At 38.7% G+C, this 19,877-nt stretch overlaps 1 protein-coding gene across 3 annotated transcripts; it reads left to right on the top strand.

Moving 5' to 3' along the window:
• The first annotated feature begins 4,285 nt into the window (after positions 1–4,285).
• LOC103704339 (condensin complex subunit 2-like) lies at positions 4,286–19,603 on the top strand. 3 transcript variants are annotated; one of them, XM_026803550.2, is made up of 13 exons: positions 4,287–4,704; positions 4,816–4,917; positions 5,011–5,128; positions 7,837–7,907; positions 7,982–8,042; positions 8,131–8,331; positions 8,436–8,719; positions 8,810–8,930; positions 9,015–9,268; positions 9,368–9,398; positions 12,941–13,080; positions 17,290–17,400; positions 19,162–19,603. In XM_026803550.2, exons 1-13 carry the CDS (start codon positions 4,396–4,398, stop codon positions 19,360–19,362), a joined length of 2,004 nt encoding a protein of 667 aa, XP_026659351.2. In that variant the 5' UTR covers positions 4,287–4,395; the 3' UTR covers positions 19,363–19,603. The 3 variants fall into 3 exon arrangements, with proteins under 3 accessions (XP_008785809.2, XP_026659351.2, XP_008785807.2); XM_008787585.3 differs by having other exon boundaries at positions 4,288–4,704; positions 8,786–8,930; XM_008787587.3 differs by lacking the exon at positions 17,290–17,400 and having other exon boundaries at positions 4,286–4,704; positions 8,786–8,930.
• Positions 19,604–19,877: the final 274 nt, after the last annotated feature.

A 19,877-nucleotide genomic window follows, 5' to 3' on the forward strand; every position in this document is an offset into this window, starting at 1 on the left:
AGAAGCCATGAAAGGCATTCAAAAAGCTCTCCTCCAAAAAAAAGCCCGGCTAACTTAGCCGTCGGAGGACCTTCGCTGGAATCTCCGACCAAGGCTTTATGCAGGTACCCCGGAGCGCAGAAGGTGGCCCTCTTTCTCTGTTCTGGCCAGCGTCTTCTCAGAGGTACCCCGGAGCACTAGAGGTTAGGGCTGTTAATGAGCCGAGCTGCTCGGGCTCGGTAAAAGCCCGGCTCGGGCTTGGCTCGTTAGTCAAACGAGTCCGAGCCTGAGCCCAATATGAGGCTCGTTTACACCCGAGCCCGAGCCCGAGCAGCTCACGAGCCCAAACGAGCTCTAGTCTCCCACTGAAAAATTTTATTTCAGCACTATAATTCATAAAAATCTGACCACATAGAGAAAAATAGCCTGTTATCAAGCCCAAGCCCGAGCTCGAGCCCGATTACGAGCCCGAGCTCGAGCTAGTTCTGGAGCTTGTAATTGAAACGAGCTTTACGAGCTCAAGCCCGAGCCTTTACTTTGCCAAGCGAGCCCGAGCTCGAGCCCAATATAGAGCTCGTTACCGAGCTCGAGCCCGAGCCCGAGCCCGAGCTTCTGTGAAACGAGCCGAGCCGAGCTCTCCCAGGCTCGGGCTTGGCTCGGCTCGTTAACAGCCCTACCGGAGGTGGTCCTCTTTCTCCGACCCCAGCCGGCACCTCCTTGGCTTCCTCTGTCGTGGTCACCCTCGGGCCCCATTTCAACTACAACAATGAGCATATAGAAATCCCCAAATATAAGGGAAAGGAGATCCTTATAATGATCATTAACCTATATAAATAGAAAGGATATTTAATGGAAAGAACATCTTTTCAGATATATCATTCCCAAATTTGGTCACGCAGACCATTGCCGCTTATATCTAGATGCATCATTAATTGCATGTTTATATGCATGCATCAATAGAGAGGTGAATTCATGGTAAAAAAAAAAATCTGAGACTATATTCGGTTAAGACTAAATACAACATTTTAAACCTATTTATTCCACCTTATTTAGTCAAACATTCACTTCAACGCCTGGGTTAAATAACCATTTCGATTAGATAGAATAAACACTAAAAAAAAGGCCTCCTATCGGTACAAAGTAAATACTTTACTTTTTCTTCTCCTAGTTCAATTATGCCATTTGACCTGGAAATAAACTCTACTCCTGATAAAAGATTGAATGGTTTAAGACTGCTGATTCTGCTCCAACTTATATGATTTGACCAAGGTAAGTAGGCTTTTTTGTAATTCTCGAACCAAATACATCCTAAGAGAGATAAATAGCAAATGGAAAGTATCTATAAAACCTTTCCTTAAGAAAAAAAATCTATGAAGACCAAACATTTATTGGCTTGGTTAGAATGGATACTGATTAGGTTCTATGCAGGCTAATATAATATAAGCACGTGGATCACTGTATCATCCATCTAAACAAAGGAAAGCCTTATGCCAGCTTTTTTTTATTATTTTGCAATTGTCAACAATTAAATCCAATACAATGCTCCATTCTTATGACTCTTAGGCTAATAGTACTGAGAAGACATCTATTATTTTACATTCTGGAAGCCAAAATGATCTTATTGTCACACTTGATGAGCATCACCAAAACTCTCTAGACAAGACATACTACTTGATTGATGGAAACTACCAACCAATAAAAACATCCTGGCAAAAATTTTCTATGAGCTTCAAAATATTAATTCTTGATTTATATAACAAGCTTTTTTTGCGGCTTTTTAACAAATATATACTGTGCATTTCTCTTTTCTTGGACTGCTGGGGATTAAGCCCTGCGGCTCTCACCACCGATATTAGGTTCTTACCAAAATCCATTCATGGATTGTGTTTTGTTTTTTTTGCTTCTTTTCTTTTTTTGCCAACCAATTCTTCACAATATGATCAGATATAGGACTTCTTATCGAGGTTAGTTTCTTGTGTCATCTACGTGTCTTTGGGAAGACTATCCGGATACAGATTTAGAGCGACCAGATAAAACATCTTTGAAATGCAATGGATCAAAATGAAAAAAAAAGAAGGATTTATAGCATCATTTATTAAATCACGAAAGTTTTTTTTTTTTGATGGAATGCTAAATTATGAAAGTTGTGCCAACTTTCTTACAATAAATAAGGTTTATTTAGACGGGAGGAATGCCTCGAAGAAGACACAGCACTTGGAGAGGCAATCGCGGCCGCACCCCTCTCCTCCATGCTCCTCGTGGTTACCTTCTTGGCCCTCTTGGTTGCCAGGCATCACCGCCGAAATTCTTGATGCTCTGTTTCTAGATCTCTCTTGGTGCGTGCCGCTCGGAGTCGGACTCTCTGACCCCCTTCCTCAATTCCGATCCATCGTTTTACTTGCGCACGCAACCGGCTTGCACACGGTTTGCGACCGTTCTTTCATTGTCGTGATATAAGATGTGTCGGAAAACTTATCGAACAGGTTACTACAGACTGCAAGTAGAATTGACTTCCAAAACTTCAAACTCGTTTGACCCTTGCAAATCAAGTTCCACATTCTATCCTTTCTTTAACCGGATTAGGCATGGATTTGAGGGTGTCCCTAAGCCTTGTGATAACGAAGCATGCAGGTTTATCCTCAAATCTTGTTTTAGTATAATTTTTAGTACATCCATATATCTTCTACCTCTTTGATAATATTCGATCATTCATTGTTTTATGGACGTCATTTATTATGAAATTTGACGCATAAGGACTAGAGTGTTGCAGCCATCGACTAGTTGGTTTCTAGCTTGCTTCATCTCGCTACCTACATTTTGATTAGAGTATTGTTATAACTTCTTGTAATAATGGAGATTGGTGCTCCACATGCTGAAAGTGAACGACTCTTAAAAAAGGAATCCTAGATAATCATTGTATTAATTTATGCAACTTACGGGATCCAATTTTCGCCATGAGAGCCCCTCCGGCCTTCCCTTAACTCTTTTTTGGATCTTTATCTTAAATGCATCCCCAATGTAAAAGTATGAATACAAAATTTTATGATCGCCTTCAGATGGTAAGCGAAGAATGGATGCAATACCAACAGCAACTCATGATACATGCCAATCTGTCATTCCTTTGATGTTTTTAGTAAAATAGACCATTCTTTTTACAGCAACGCTAACTATCATAGGAACAAACAAATCAACCCCTTGAATTTGGCTCCAAGCATTAAGCCTTCGCACTATTCTTAATTGGTCCTCACACGCTCCCCTCATTAAGCCTGGTTAATTTTAATCACTCTAATACCATTTGCAACAATTCTGATTTAGGATTAGCGAAAATGTATTATCTAAGTTTCTTGGTCATATATATGTATCTCCAAGATCTACTCAGCACATAATCAATAAAGGACTAAACACCTGCTTGTATGGGTCCTCACAACTTCTCTCTCCATTAATCTTGTTATTATACTTATTTCTCATGATCCAAGTATTTCAACTTAAATTTAATGATATTTCTAAATGAAAATTTACTATGTTTATGATATTTAAAATAGACGTATCCATCAGATTATATAACCACAATGGGATGTAGTGGAGTTGCTATATCTTTTTACTCTATGCGGTGGTTGTTATCTTAAAACCTCATTAGGAGTAGCAAATTAAAGAACTGCCTTCTTATCTTAATGTTTAAGAAAATTTCAACATACAATTTTAAGTTCAAATTATGTCCACGTCTTACCATTTCTACACTCAAACTTGTTTTTAACCAACATAGTAATAGATAATTGTTGCGAAATAACACCCTTATATGTTGATAGGTAATTTGTAGCTGGCATGAAATATTGCTTGTATCTCGAGGTCCCGTAGGTGAGCAAATTCATGTACCACTTCACTGGTATGCCTTTTTTTTTTTTTTTTCCTTTCACCCTATAAAGAATTCCAGAATGATGAAATGTAAAAAAGTTGCAACATATCAATATTTAAGAAAGTACTCATATGTAACACGATATAAGTTACTCGCAAAAAAATTTGTGCATGAAAAATATATACAAAACTGTAAAGATCATGGAAGAAACTCCTTAAATAGCGATATAATTATTAATTAAAATTAAAATCCGAAACTGTGAAAACCGGTGGCTCAACTCCATCAAATCACCAGTCCCCTAGAAAAGGTTCCATGACACCCGATGAAAGTCTTTTTTGTTTTTTGTTAGATAAGCGGCAGTGATCAAACAGTATACTTACGTGGCAAGATCCAAATATACCTCACAACTTTTATAACTGGTCGCGCTTGGCCTCACTCAGGCTTTTCTTTGTCGGTTGCGTGTTGTTCAAGCGGCCAGCGAAAGGAGGGAAAATTCTCTCTCTTTTAAAGCACCAGGGCAGCCAATCCAACGTAGACCCCTGGTGGTGGTTCCAGTAACGGAAATGGGGGAGGAGACGGAAGAGGAGGAGTTATATCGCTCGCAGGTGGCGTCGATTCCGCCGCAGCGCGGGGCTCTCCCGATGGCTTCCCGGCTTCAGTACCCCACGCCTCACCCCCATTTCTTTCTCGGATCCAACGACGACCAGCTCGAGCGCGCTCAGTCCCGCGCCGCCCGCTCCGCCGCCATCCGCCTGAAATCCTCCGCCCTCCACCCCCCTCCGCCGTTCTCCTCCTCCGACCGCCCCGGCTTCTTCGACACGGAGCAGATCATGGAGCTCTACCACAACTGCCTCCGGCTCGCCAGCGAGAACGTGGGTCTTGCCCGGCCACAAACCCTCGAACCCTCGAACCCTTCGTTTCTTTTTCTTTCTTGATTCGTGGCCGTTGTTCAAACCCTAGTTCTTTCTCTGGATTCTTTGCAGAAGATAAACCAGAAGAATACATGGGAGCTGGGCCTCATAGATCATCTCAGTGAGATCATCCGAGTCGAGGCCCAAGATGATAATGAGACAAATTTTCAAAAGGTTTCCTTGTCTTTTCGTTTCTTTCTTTTTTTATGTTCTACCGACTACCGGTTGCTTCAAACTGATAATGATCCTTCCCATCTTCTGATGAAGGCTAGCTGCACTTTGGAGGCTGGGGTGAAGATATACTCGTTGAGGGTTGATTCAGTGCATTCCGAGGCTTATAAGGTGCTCGGAGGGATCAATCGGGCAAGTCAAGAAGATGACAACGGTTAGTGGGATTTTCTTCTGTGGTGGTTTTGCAGAAGAAAAGATGACCTTTTCCATTTATGTTCTTGACATGGGTTTCTTTCCGAGCGTTTCTTTGGTAGTTCTATTCAAGTCTTGTCAAGCTTCTAAGTATTGATAGGATTTCTTTAGTAGTTTGATTGGAGCACCATCAAACTTTCAAGCTAAATTTAATATCGGTGCTTCACATGAATTCTATCAAGCTTCTTGGCATGAAAGGTAATTAAAAAAATCAGTTCTCTGGTATGAATGGCAAGCCATTAAGATCGATGCTCTTAAGTTTGGCACGCACGGTTACAATCTAGGGTGAGATTTGATGCTACTACTGCTCTACCAGAATATTGATAAATCACAACATATCTACTGCGTTGTGGTTTAGCCTCTATGTGAGATTTGATGCTACTACTGCTCTACCAGAATATTGATAAATCACAACATATCTACTGCGTTGTGGTTTAGCCTCTGTGCTTTGGCAACCGAGGCCTCAAGGCTTCTCCATTTTACGAGAGGAATTAGTGAAGTTTGGTGCTTTGAGGTTTAATCTGATTTAACGCAACGTTTTTAGATATGTCCCAAGACCTTTTGTTTTGGGAGGAAGTAAATTAAAGAGATCGAGGATTCAGAGTTTACTCAGATATGGGTGGTAGTTTTAGATGCATCCCTTTTCAGTTATCATGCAGCGGTTCATATAAAATGTTAATCTTGGTCTTATTAATTGCATTATGCTGTGTCTTGGGGTTCCTAGCCTACTTGAAGTTATTGAATATGACACTCAGGAAATGGTATAGATAAATTTCCTATCCAGGGAATTAGTATCCTGAATGAAGGCAGACTGCAAATTATAAAAATTTCAGTTGCACACATTCTAGTTAATGCACTTCCATATTTTGTATCTTTCATTTGATTTGTGGAAAGCTAGCTGTTTTCCCATACCCAAGCTATTGCCAATTAGGAAATTGAGTACTCGAACTAAGGCAGAATAACAGGAGAATCAAACTACTCCCTCTCCTTTTTCTTTGCACAATGCATTTCATATCTTTGTTTAAGAGCATGGCTAGAGTCAGATATCTACATTGGGAAGTGCTTCTTGAGTGAGTCCATATTCACTTCTTTTCATGCCTGAAAGAATGGAAGAAAGAAGCTGCTTTTTTTCTTCACACATGCACACAACAAAAGCTGCTTCCATTAGACATTTCCATAGCTCAAGATTCTATTGGGCTGTTCGTCCAACCCATGGCTACAAATTTATCTAGCCACAAAATCAGGGGTCAGATTGTTTGTGCCGAGAAAGCTCTCAATACTTGGTCAGGCCACCATGAACTATTAGAGATAGATTAAAAATACAGCGGCTGGGGGCTGCACTGGCACTATTGCATTCTATTTTGGAGCGTTTCCCTGAATCCGGTCCGAAGGATGACACTATACCCGTTACAGTAACTGTCGCTGGTTTGACTAGTATGATTTGGTTATTCTTCCTTCGCTTTTGAAGATTCCTGGTTGAAAGGTACATGAGTGAAACATCTTGGTGATTGCTCAACTGCTTCCTTTTCCCCATACTTTGGCTTGGCTTATACACCTTCGATGCCATCTTGTCTTTCTACTTTGTTCTTTGGATGCTTTCACGGGTACTATTGGGTTGGTGGGGCGACCAGCAATTACCTTTGACATTTTATATCACAATTATTACATTCCAAATAAGTTTTGAGAAACTCAGTTTTTCGGTGTTTCAATGGTCTCAGATTTATTTTTCAAGTTTTGTAAAAATAATAACAAAAATCTTAAAAATAAAATTAAGTAAAATTATATAAATAAAGAAGATCGGCCAATAATTCTAATTAGTCATATTGTTAAAAATATTGGTTTAGTTGATGATTTTGAATTTATTTTTTGGGTGCATTCATGCCGAGATAACATTTCTATTGGTTGACTGGATTTTCTCTTCCTTTCTTTTCATTTTGTCATGGAGTAATGTGGGAAGACCTGACTTGAACCTTTTGCAAAGACTGTCAGACCTGCCTTTTGTTTCAGATATGAGTTTTGGAGTCCCTTGTTGACAATTCGGACAAGAAGTAAACAGAGGGATGTTTTGGAGGTTGTTCAGCAAATGATTAAAAAAGAGGCCTATAGTGCCCTAGACGGCCTCCTCTCATTTCCAGATTTCAAAAAGCCAGGTCTTCAAAATGGATTGATCACAAAACCAAGATTTTAGGGAGGCTGCCTGTGAGTATGCACAAAATTTAGAAGGTAAAGGGGATGTCAGACGGGTGTCATGAGATTATGTAGGGGGCTACTTCTATCAGAAATGAAGGGGTCCCAAAAATGTGGGAAAATAGTAAACAGGAAAAAAAGTAAATTTTATTTTTTAGTCTGGAATTGGTCAATTCCGTGATATTAATTAACCGTAGAATTATTATTCAAACACTTGCACAGGAAAAACTTTATTTTTTAAGTTTCTTTCGGAATAATTTCATATAATACTCCATGGGATTTTAGTGCATCTTTTTACCTCAAAGTTATCTCTGCATCTACCACGTTGGCCATTGAAGAGGCCTGCATTTCCTTTTTGATCCATAAAGACTTGATAATATTATCTTTGCATGACTCTGCAACCCTTTTTGTGGCAATGTAACCAATGATTTTTGATGTTAGTATCTTTCTTGACAAGGTGTATATTGTGATATATCATGGCAGAAAATTTAACAGAGCGCAATGTTATCAGGACTGAACAAGAGGGGCATATTTCTAAAGACTTAGATAAGAAGGTCAATATATATGTTCTATTTTGATTTTGTATATCCATGTTGTGTCTTTGTCTTGCAGTATTTAGTTTGTGCAGGTGTCACCTTTGTCAACATTGGAATCTTCATACGAGGCTCTTAATGTAAAGAAGTTTGGTGGTAATATCACATGCCATGTCAATTTCTCCAGGAATTTATTTATTGGTTTTTAATATAAATTTTCATTTATGTCGCATGTATATTCTAGTGGCATTTACTGTGGATCCTCTATATCATCAAACATCTGCTCAGTTTGATGAAGGCGGGGCCAAAGGTCTCCTACTGAACAACCTTGGAGTGTATGGTAGCTGTCATATACATTTTGCTTCATCTGAAGCACCGGAAATGAGTATAATGTTTACAGCGCAGACTGAAAATTCTGAACTGATTGACCTTTCATTTGCTAAAGGTATATATACCACTCTCAGAATTTGATTATAGTATTATAATGCAAACTTTTTTATTCTCAAATTTGCTGTTAATTTTTTTTCTGTGTTAATGTTCTTTGTGCAGAATTTGTTGAGCAAATGACGGTCCACATGCCTGCAAAACATGACATTTCACCAACTCTGAGTGAAATTGTGAATCAGTTTGATCAACATAATGGCAGGCCATCAGATGTATGTTCTGTAGGACAAAGGGCAGTGTTGGAAGATGTAGTGGACAATTTCCAAATAGATTTGGAAAGCAATGCATTTGAGAATAATGGTCCATGGAGCTTTGAGTATGATGATCACACAAGTGTTATTGATGACACCTGCATCAGTACAGATCAGAATTGTATTAGTGATCAAGAGGTATAACTTATGCACCACATGTTGAAATTGTTGCCCTATGATCAATGACATGTATGCTTATTGCAGGGTAATAGTGATCATACGTTCCAGGAATGTGATATTGATGAAAAACTTGGGAATCTAGCTGATTTGTTGCCTCTAGGCTTAGGATTTTCTTCGAAACATAATGCCTGGGCGGGTCCTGATCATTGGAAGTATCAGAAAACCAAAGGTAAATTTATATGCTGATATTTCATTCTCACTGGTCCTGATATTACATGCATAGTTTGGTTATGTGAGGTTGAAATTATTTTAGGTCAGGAACAGAAGGTTTCAACTAATAATTCAGAACTGGCAACAAAAAGGTCAAAAATCTATAAGAAATGTGATTCCGATATTAGTTTTGCAAATTATGTGGAGGACAAGATTCCAGATATCTTTTATCCTCCCAAAAATCCAAGGTTGATTTCTCTGCCAGGGAGTAGGGTTGCCTGCAATATCATGCTTCCAGAAGACCGCCACTACAAACCTGAGAATCTTGTTAGATTATTTATTTGTCCCAATGTTTTGGTAAGACTAATTAGTTCACAATTTTGTAACGATTTATTACTGATACTTCATAAGGGCAATTATGATGACGAAATGGTTTTTTTTTTTTTTGCTTTTTAGTGCCTTGGAAAGAAAAGGAGAAAACCCTTTGGTAAGATATGGTTTTCTTTTTAATATCCTTTTTGCTTCTCTTCTCTCTGGTTTTGATTGTAGAGTGTAGACTCTCTATATGCAAGAAATTTCCACAGTGGAGTTTATCTTGGTTTACTGTAGGATCCTAGGTTCTTATCATGCAAATCATGTTTGTTGGTATTCCATGTTTTAGTGTCATCTGTTTCTTTCCCTGCTATTAAATTTTTTACTGCATACTATCATTCTCATTGATTTGCATACATGGTTGGAAATGTTTATCAACTGATGTACAAGAATTGCCTAAACACTTTAGCCTTTATGTAGCAGTGAATTCTGCAATATTTTTGTCTCTTTTCTGTCTCTAATTCTCATTCTTTCTTTCTGCTATTTGTTACTCACATATTATTCATTAAAAAAAAATGGAATCTATTTTGAAGCAAATGGTTGTAAACAAGATTCGCTGGACCGACCGTACCGGCGTACCGATGAGCACCGGCATCGGTACGGTTCCGGTTCGGTACTGGCTTGGAACCATTTTTTTTGGGGCCGCGCGCGCGGACATAAAAAAAACAACGCATCCGCGTGCGTCCGCGGGCGCATGCGGATGCGTCAAATGCCACAAGAGTGGCATTTAATGGCCCACGCGGGCTGCACGCGGTTCCTGCGCGGGGAATTGCGCGCGGGCGCGCGTTCTCCGCTCGCGCGTCCGCGCGCAATTCCAAAAAAAAAAATCACCGCGTCCGCACGGACGCGTCAAATGCCACTTTGTGGCATTAAATGGCCCACGCGGGCTGCCAGCCCGCATGGGCACGGTGCCCCGCGCGGGGAATCGCGCGCGGGCGCGGCTCTTGCGTGGGGAATCGTGCGCGGGCGTGCGTTCTCCGCTCGCGCGTCCGCGCGATTCCCAAAAAAAAATCACCGCGTCCGTGCGGACGCGTTAAATGCCACAGAGTGGCTTTAAATACCACTCTGTGGCGTTAAGAGGCCCACGCAGGCTCCAGCCGCGTGGGCGCTCTTCCCCGCGCACGGGGCGCGCTGCTCCGCCCATGGGCGCTCTTCCCCGCGCGTGGCGCGCGGGGAAAATGTGCTTGGACCGGTGCAAACCGGCGCGAACCGGCCTGGTTCGCACCGGTACAAGTACGGAACCAATCGATCCTGACCCAGTTTGGGTCGGAACCGTTTTTATACGTTGTACCATACTGGTGCCCGTCGGCACTGGTTCGGTACAGGCTGAACCGACCGGAACCGGTCGGTTCAGCATACCTTGGTTGTAAATTATATAACTAGACTTAAGGTTGATGAAGGCGTAGCATTGCCATCATCTCTTGGTTTTCGTGGCATGGATGTAATACAGTGACAATGGAGTACAAAGCGAACATGGATGATTATAAGTTTAGGAGTATGTGCTCAAACATTGCAAACTGCACATGGCAGTAACCTAATACACATGCAGGCTGAAATCCTGGAAACATCACACTTATGCATTGCCACTTAGGTGCCTGCACTAAAATGTGCCTGCACTAAAATGCTATGTTTAATGTATTTACCCTTAGGAGAACCATAATGGGTACTGAGGTGATAGGGCAAAAGTTGCATAAATGTAAGAACTCTTGGTGGAAGCAACCTCTAAAATGAACATGATGATACTCAATTAACCATAAGTTTGCTCTAGCAAATAAAAGCATGGAGGCAAAAGCTGTCATGGGTATGCTAGGATACTAGGAGATTTCATGTTGACTGCTGTACATAGCTTGCCTTGAAGAAGAGCATTCTTCCCAGTCATCTAATGTAGATGCCATAAGATAAGTAACAACTTATTGCCAACCAAATGCTGTAACTAAAACTAATCTTGATTTAATGGATTAAATATGAAATGCTCAACGTTTGGAATTCACCATGTCATGGCAAAATAATACTGAATCAGGTGGAGACAGAGGACATTCGATCAAGTTGGACATCATTTAAGAGTGGATTTAGACAAGAGACAATGCGATATTCTAAAAGCTTGCCAGAACCATTACCAGATCCATCAACCTCCTCCAAACAGTATGGAGTCCGTTTTGTGAGTACTAGACATGTCTTAGTATTAGTCATATGTTCCTAGATTGCAACTGAATGGTCCTTACAGCTGACACTAAGTCTGAACTAGTCAGTTAGGTCTCAACTTTGGCCTTGGTTGAATGGCCTGCAAAAGTGGAATAGCATTGTCATTAGTCGGCCAAGGTTGGCTTGGGAATACCATCTATTTCATAAATAGCATGTCTCCATATTTTTTGTGGGATAGCCTAGTTATTGATTGCCGAAAACTGCCTTTTGGTTAGTTCATACTTATAGAGTGGTTAATGCTCTATTCGACTGGTTAGCAAATGGTTGTTCCCTAGGAATTTTCATCACCTTGAGGCTAGATTGAGTAGTAATAGATTGGTACCACCCATTCTTTGCTATTGCTACTGCCATGCTAAGTTTTCAATGAAACTTGACATCTGAAATTATATTGATAAAGTGTGATAAGAATAGTAGCACCAAAGTCTGCTGAACCAGTACCAGAATTGTTCAGCACTAGAACTCATACTAGTTGGCGATTAGTTCGGTACGATACTCTAAACTATGCTGTTTTGGGGTGTATAGAAAAAGGGGAGAGAGAGAGGGAGGAAAGGAGGGGGAGGCTCCTCTTGATGGCTTTTTCGAATCTCCACCATGTTGTCCTCCCTCCGCTGTAGGCCTTCCTCCGCATCCACCGCCACTTTGTACCCACTTTGATGGATCTCTGCCCACTTGCTCGGCCTTAGTGGCATGGCACCTGATGCTTGAAAAAGAGAGATAAAGAAGAGAAGAACACTGGATGAAGAACTGGAGGGCCCCGAGAGCTAACTACTAACCCTAGTGGAGAGGGGAGAGAGGGGGGGGGGGGGAGAGAAAGAAGGAGGGATGCTTACCGGTGACGACTAGGTCGAAGAGAGGGGAGCCAATAGCATTCGGCGGCAAAGCGAACGATAGAGCCTCGAAGTCTCTTGAACCATCAAACGAGGGGGTGGGGGCAGTTGAACCTCGAAGATTCTTGAACCATCGAATGAGAGTGCCACCGGAAGTGAGGATTTTATAAACGAGCACTTGAACCATCTTGGGCCGACGTCGGTATAGTTCTGTACGGGCCGAACCGTCCGGTTCGGGTTGGTTCGGTGATTACTGATCAGCAACAATATCAAATTTTATGTGGCAGTAATTGAAAATATGCTAGGTTTATGTGGTTTTCCACTATAACTTATTGCCAGACTGATGGTCCATTGTCATTATATTGGTTCATTTTTTTTGTGGGTATACTTGTCCTTGCTTGCAACAAATATTTTTTGGACTACGTGTATCAGAATTTTCATGAACTGCTCAGTTTTTTTTTTATTATTTCAAGACCATTTTGTGTTTCTACATCTTATAAGTATGTTGTAATTTAAGAACTAGTTCTTTTACCCTTTCAACGGAATTAATTATCGATCATCCTTGCTTACATTCACCTCAAATTCGTGAGGATAATTCATTTATTATCACAATCTGTTCTTTTTTTAGATGTTTCAAGACAAGAAAACCACTCTTTCAATCCAATGCCATCTTGGGACTGTGAAAGTATGACAAATGATCGGTCTAATGACAGGCATGTCTATAGTGATGAAGATGATCCTGATACTCTTGTTTGCCAACCTCGTCAGGTTTGCTTGCTTACTTGTATGCTTCTTGTTGAAATTTTAGCTACTTCTATCTTCTATTGGAGATGACATATTTTGCATCAAACAATTGAAATGGTGAATATCATTGGCTAACCCTGGAAAGATGATTCATGGGAAAAAAACCTGCCTATGCATGAATGGGGAACATGCATCTTCATAACTTGCACGATGCACATGATTTTTCTTAATTTCTTGTTTGGTGAGTTGCTTAGGACTAAGATATACTTACATGTTTTTACATTTGGTTTTGTTGGATTGTTTGTTGCATGTGAAGCAACCATTGTTCTGCGTACATCTTAAATTGTTGGTCTGGTTGACTAATATAGTAACTTCAAAAAAAAAAAGGAATTTGCATTTGTGAAAAGTTGACTTATCCACCAATTTTGCTAGGAAATAGATGAGTGGGCATGCCATTATTGGATCCTACTTTTCTGCTCTCCATAATTTGATAGGGTGTTGCCGCTATAATTGATATTTAGATCTCTGCTCTTGATTTGGCTGATGAGTAAATCCCCTGATTGCCAAATGCCTTTTTTGATACCCTTTGATACATTGATACCAGGTAGGATCTACCTTATTGGCCGACATGAGAACATGGAAGCATCGATAATCTCATATCCTCCCTTATTGGATTAGGGCATACCCTCCCCAAGTGTCCTTTGTTTGAAATAACCTAAAAGAGTAGAGAAGAAAGTAGAAACAAAAGACTAATGCAATATCTGTGCTATGATTAAGCATGAACTGCAGCAGCAATAGTTGACCTGTTTGGTCGATGAATGAGGAAGAAGAGGATCTTGCTTCTTCCTTCCTCAAATTAATCCCTTGAATAGATAACTAGTTAATTTGGGTAAGATAAAATATGAAGTTTATTTAAATGCATACTGTGAATGAGCATGCATTTATAGAAAAAAAGAAACAAAGATCTAAAAGTGAAGGAAAAAAAAGAGAACGAAGGACACTTTTTTGATGAAAGGAAGCTACAGTAAATTGGTGCTACCACATATATCTTTGCTCCATTTGGAACTTAAAACAAAAGTCTTAGAAGTTGGCCTTTCATTAGACATGCCAACCTTGACTTGGATTAGAATGCTAAGACTTTGTCTATTTTTTTTGGATATTTTTTTTTATTTTTGTACAGTGGGAGGGGGTTGCTATTTTATAGGTGCTTGCGGGTTGTCAGACTTTGCTCACTTCAGATATGGGACTTAGAAATATAGTATAGTATGTAAAGGTAGTTTTTTTTATTTATAAGAAAGCTTAGTAAGGTCGGTAACTATGGTACATCGTATCAATCCGAATTGTGTGGTACAGGGCGTACCGTACCAGTTCGGTAGTGGTATCTGGTACGGATGACGTGTCGACACTCGATACGCCAAATTTTTTTTGGACCATACCGTACCGACACTGTGCTAATGTGTCACCGGTACGGGGTCTGGTATTGAGACGGTGAACTTTGCCGGTAACCCAGTATAAACCTAATCCAGTATAAACCAGCCGACATGAGAACATGGATGCATCAATAATCTCATAACCTTGTATAAACCAATCTAAATCTATCTGTAGCATTCCTTATTCAAGATTTGCTTTACCAAAATACCCCTGCATCCCATCATAATTACGGATTCTATGTTGTTTTTGGTAAATCACCGAGTAAACTCTCATACATACTTAAAACTGAGTTTTGTAAAGCTTGAACTCCTGACATCTCAAAGTGCACCGGTAATCGATGAGAAAAGAAAAGGATTAATTGATGTATTGGAATGATGGAGAAAATAAAAGAGAATTGGAGTACAAAATCAGTATAATTTTATGGTTTAAGTGTAAGCAATATAGTCTCAGTGGAAATGGAAATGAAACCAAGGTCTTAATGAAAATTGATGATTGAGTGGTACTACCATGTGATTGGTCTTGTTATCTTGAATTTATTATACAATAGAATGAACTGATAGACATATATTTTTTGTGTTCATCTTACTGAATTAAATCTGTATGGATATGTTAGAAAGGTGCTTTTTAAGTATTTTTGTGATTGAGACATGCCTTGGAAACTTGTGGGAAAAATTCATAAAATGCTGGATATACATGTAATATAGTTCCTTGAAACTTTGTTGCTACAAAAAATTGGAGACAAAAAATGATATATGAGTAGGAGAGAAGGAAGGATGGTAATAATGTGGAAATAGTATTCCGAAAGAAATTTCTTTATTGAGTCTATTAAACTAAAAGAAAATGCCGAACTTTAAACCTCTCAAATCTCCTCGTCCAGATCAACTATTAAATATGTGGTTGGCTATCTCTAAAATAAAGCAATCAAAGCTCTCATATAAATTTAATAAAGTCATTGATTTTAGGTCTTTAAGGAACTCCATAATCTAAGCCTTTGGTCTAGAGCTAATCCATAATATGTAATAATTGACTACCCCCAAGAAAAAGAAAAACAAAAGTGGACTCAGAAACTGATTATTCATGTCAATCCTGCATCAGTGGAAGAACCATGATCTCCAGGCAATATGACAACCTTAGAGCAAGGGCCATATCTTCCTCATGCAAACTCTAAGTTTGATGATCTATTCTTTTTTTATTGGATAGAAGGGCCTGTATGCAACGGCCTACACTACCCCCAAATACCCTCAACCCCCACAAGCCCTAGTGAAGGCAGGATTCAATCCCAGGCCAGTCGGTCCAATTGCCAAGGATTTTTTTTACCAACTTGATAGGCTGGCATCTTCGATTTTTGAAATCTTATTCAATGTACCTTCTTTATTCTAATAAATACTAGGCTAATTCTAAAACAAGAAATAGTGCTTTCCTTGGGAATCAATCTTTTCTTGAAGCTTCTCTGTAAGAACATTGCGACCTCCTTGCCTGGACTGCAATTTCAACAATTTGTCATCTTGTAGAAATCTTATTTGACATATTTTCCAACAGTACATGGTTTATTCTCAAAAATTTTCTACGTGAAACAATCTTTATAACTGTAGTCATCCAAGGATGGAATGCAACCCAGGATGTTGGCCTACATTGTAGCCAATTTGCATCTTGAATGTGGCCAATAAAGAGATCCCAAGCAAACGAGAATGCTGAGATGATTACATGTTAAGTTTAGAAACGACAAAGTAAAGAATCATTATATTATAAAAGCTGTAAAAGCTGTTGGAGTTGCACTACTTAAACTACTTAAAGACAATGTGACATAATTTTTAGAGATGGTATGCAAACATGCAATGAAGATTTTAGAAAGCCCTAGAAAGGACAGAAGCAAAAGGTGGACAGGACCTATGTTCACCTCAGAGATTCATAGGGATTACTATTTACTAGAAATGAACAGTAGATAAACTAACTCTATAGCTAGAACAAGGTTGATGGCTATGGATGGATATTGGTATTATTTTTCATTCCTAAGCTAATAGATCTAATCATCATTTGAGTTCATGCATTTCATAAAACTGGATTTATATCTACGATGTAACATAATAAGCAAAAGAACTTTTATTTTGTATCAGCCGTTTTCAATATAATTTATATTATCATGTGACATGTGTGCCCCTTTGCTACGATTTTTAAGAATGCCTTTTTGCTGTTTCACATAGCTCTACTTGATTTTCACTTCTAAGGTCTTTTTTTCAATGGAAACTTCAAACATCTTATGAACAAATTATGCTCATCAGACATGTGACTTGTTTAATCAGATATTAGTGTAATTAAAGCTAACAATATAGTGAATATTAAAATAAAAAATAGCGCATAGGATTTGTTTCTATATATTATGTCTGATAATGTATTTGGCTCTTTTATTATTTATATATCTTACAATTTTCTTGTTCTAGTAGAATATTTGAATTTACCATGCTGAATATAAAATTAAAGAAACCATGAAGCCTTATGTTATGCTTATTCATGCAATACTTTTATCTTCTGCTTTATATATTGAACCATGAGGCCATGAGCTTTAGTGCTTGAAGTTCTTAAGTAGCAATATTGCTTGGGTTTATCACAATTTCCGGCTTTCATTTCCTTGTCAGAGAAAGATAAGACTTTAGGTGCCTTCATGAGATTGATCATGGTGTCCAGCATTTCGGGCTCAACCTCTTTGGAAACATGAACCTTATTCAATATGAAGCTAATAGTAATCAGTAAAAGTATCATCTTTATTTTAACCAGTTTTTCTTTTTCTTTTTGAATAAATATTAGGTAAATAAAGTTGATGTTCAATATGACAAGGTTGCAAAACAAGTTGATGTACAATTACTAAAGGAAGTAATATGGAATCAGATACAAAACTCAATAGAGAAGTCTGAAACGGTGAGCCTACTATATTTTTTCCAATTACATGGAAATGCCAATTTCTTTATTTTATATTTTTCCATCAATTTAAATGAGTGGAAAATGTGTTCTGTAGTTTCAATTCATATTGTATGGAACATTACTATCTAATACATCGTGTTCTTCTACTGATTACATAACGTTTTAGAACGGGCTTAGCAATAATACCTGAATTACAGTTTTTTTTTCTCATGCAAACAGACTGGAACTACAGAAATAAGATTGTTGCATAATCTTTGATGTCTTCAATTCATTTTGAAAAAATATATGATAAACAAAGATGAAGATATAATGCAGTCATTTAGTTAAACTCAACTATCATTTGTAGAAACATTTACTTGCAACAAGAACAGAACTATAATATGGCATGAGGTAAAACATGGTTTAAGCTTTTCATTTTCTTAATGGATGTTTATTTAGACAACTAATGAGGAAGATTGTGGGGATTGAAACCTCTGTCCAATTTGTATAAGAAAGAGTGGTGCAAGCTCATTATTTAGCCTTTCTCTCGGCTGAGACTATGCCTCAGCATAGGATAGCATGAAAACTAGGTTGTTGTAGCTATGTGCTTGGGTTACGTCCACCTTGCTGTAGGTGTGTATACTCCATGCACCTAGTTAGGTGAATACAAGCCTTTACAATGCTAGTTAGGGCCACAAGTTGGATCCATTTCCTTACGATTTTAGAACTAACAGTGAATTCAATTCGATCACCTTCATTGTAATTCATGTTTTAGATGTTGGACTATTAGAAGTTCCATACCATGATTGTTTGATACAAGTTTAGTCACTCTTGCTCATATGCCTTTGGTGTCTCCACATTAAAGTAAGGGTACAACTTATATTCATCCGCAGTGATTATTGATCTTTCACTGTCTGTTACCGAAAAAGAAAGTGGACTGTTACCTATATATTAAGGCTGCAACTGCAAAACTTCATATCGACAATCTCTTGGTCCATCATTGACAGGGAAGACGAATTTGAGTCGACTATACTGAATCTTCCATCGCCTTCTAAAGCATACATGAAACATGTGCATGTATTGACATGATAATGGAAGATGTTTATCATAGTTACCATATACAACTATGTTTTGCCATCTTTTCTCCAGGCAAGATTGATTTCTTGATGACAATTGATCAATCAGGTAGTGTTCTGGTTCTTAGTTGATCTTTTATAACGATAATGATTGTGCCAGGTAAGGTTTAAAAGTTACTCTGCGATGTAATCAAATTGAATCATAAAGCTTAAAATAGTAAATCATTTCATCCAAATTAAATTGTAAGTTCAGTCCAGATATCATATGATTCTCGTAATAATGTTGTATTAGAACCGTTTCATCTTTTAAACCTTTAAGAAATATTTTCAGTAAGAAGCCTTACCGTGATTGTAATGCTCCAAATGGATAAATATTCCTGTAATGTTACTATTAATTTGTTGGGGGAAGTCAATGCATTCTTTTTTGATTCCAGAAACTTTAAATTGATCCTTTCTGTAACAAAAGCAAATGGCTAAAATACTTCTAATAAACCCTTTTTTGGGTAAGAGAAAATGGGAAGACACCCGTTATATTCTCAGGAATGCACAACTTGTAGCATTCAGTTGAATTTGGTGTATCAGTCTAATAAACCATTCCAAATCATGTCCTTGACCTGAAATCATTTGCTATGAGTAAATTCTTTCATCATCATCATTTTACTGCAAAGAGTATTGGTTATTGAATATTTATCTTCATCTACAGGAATGTGAGGCTATAGTTTCCTTCAGACAAATCTTGCAGCAGTTTCCGCATGGCAGCCCCGCCGCTCCACCTAATAAAATGTCCCCACATCTGGTTTTCATTTGCCTCTTGCATTTGGCTAATGAGCACTGCCTAAACATCCAAGATCGAACTAGCCTGGATGAGCTTGACATAAAAATTCCCCTTTCCGCACTTGTGTAAGTAATGTTCATATTGTCATATAAAATATTTATCTGGAGCAGCTCGAATGACCCGACGCCAGGCCACTACCTTGTTGATTGTGGAGCTGTCAAATCCCATGTGTTTTGCAGAATTTTTTTTTACCCCCGCTTTGTGTACAGAAGATATAGTATTACTAACTTGTTATCGTGTTTGTTTTCTTCCTTGCTCAAATGCAACGACAATATGGTTGGTTACTGAAATTGTATTTTGTTTGCTGGCATACAGGGTATCAACCTAAAATTGATCATTTAGAATTCCATAATCTTCATAATCTTTGTTCTCATACCTTGTTAGATCACCAAGGTTGCAGATATACTATCACATGATAACATCCCCTCTCGTGGACTCTAATGTGCAGTGAGGTGATCACAGATCTGGTTGCCAGCTGCAACGAAAGTGCTGCTTAAAATTAAAGTTGAGATTTGAGTCAGCTCAAAGCCTGTTTTACATAATTGCAGTTTTTCTTTTTTAAATTTGAGGGAACTATGGGCACG

Source organism: Phoenix dactylifera, chromosome 8 (assembly GCF_009389715.1).
Source record: "Phoenix dactylifera cultivar Barhee BC4 chromosome 8, palm_55x_up_171113_PBpolish2nd_filt_p, whole genome shotgun sequence".
Taxonomy (NCBI): Eukaryota; Viridiplantae; Streptophyta; class Magnoliopsida; order Arecales; family Arecaceae; genus Phoenix; species Phoenix dactylifera.

Excerpts from the sequence above, each read along its gene's own strand:
- LOC103704339 (XM_008787585.3), top strand. The coding sequence starts at position 4,396 with ATGGGGGAGGAGACGGAAGAGGAGGAGTTATATCGCTCGCAGGTGGCG. Across the intron at positions 8,043-8,130 it reads TAATGTAAAGAAGTTTGGTG|TGGCATTTACTGTGGATCCT; the intron begins GTAATATCACAT and ends TGTATATTCTAG. Across the intron at positions 9,269-9,367 it reads TTATTTGTCCCAATGTTTTG|TGCCTTGGAAAGAAAAGGAG; the intron begins GTAAGACTAATT and ends TTTGCTTTTTAG.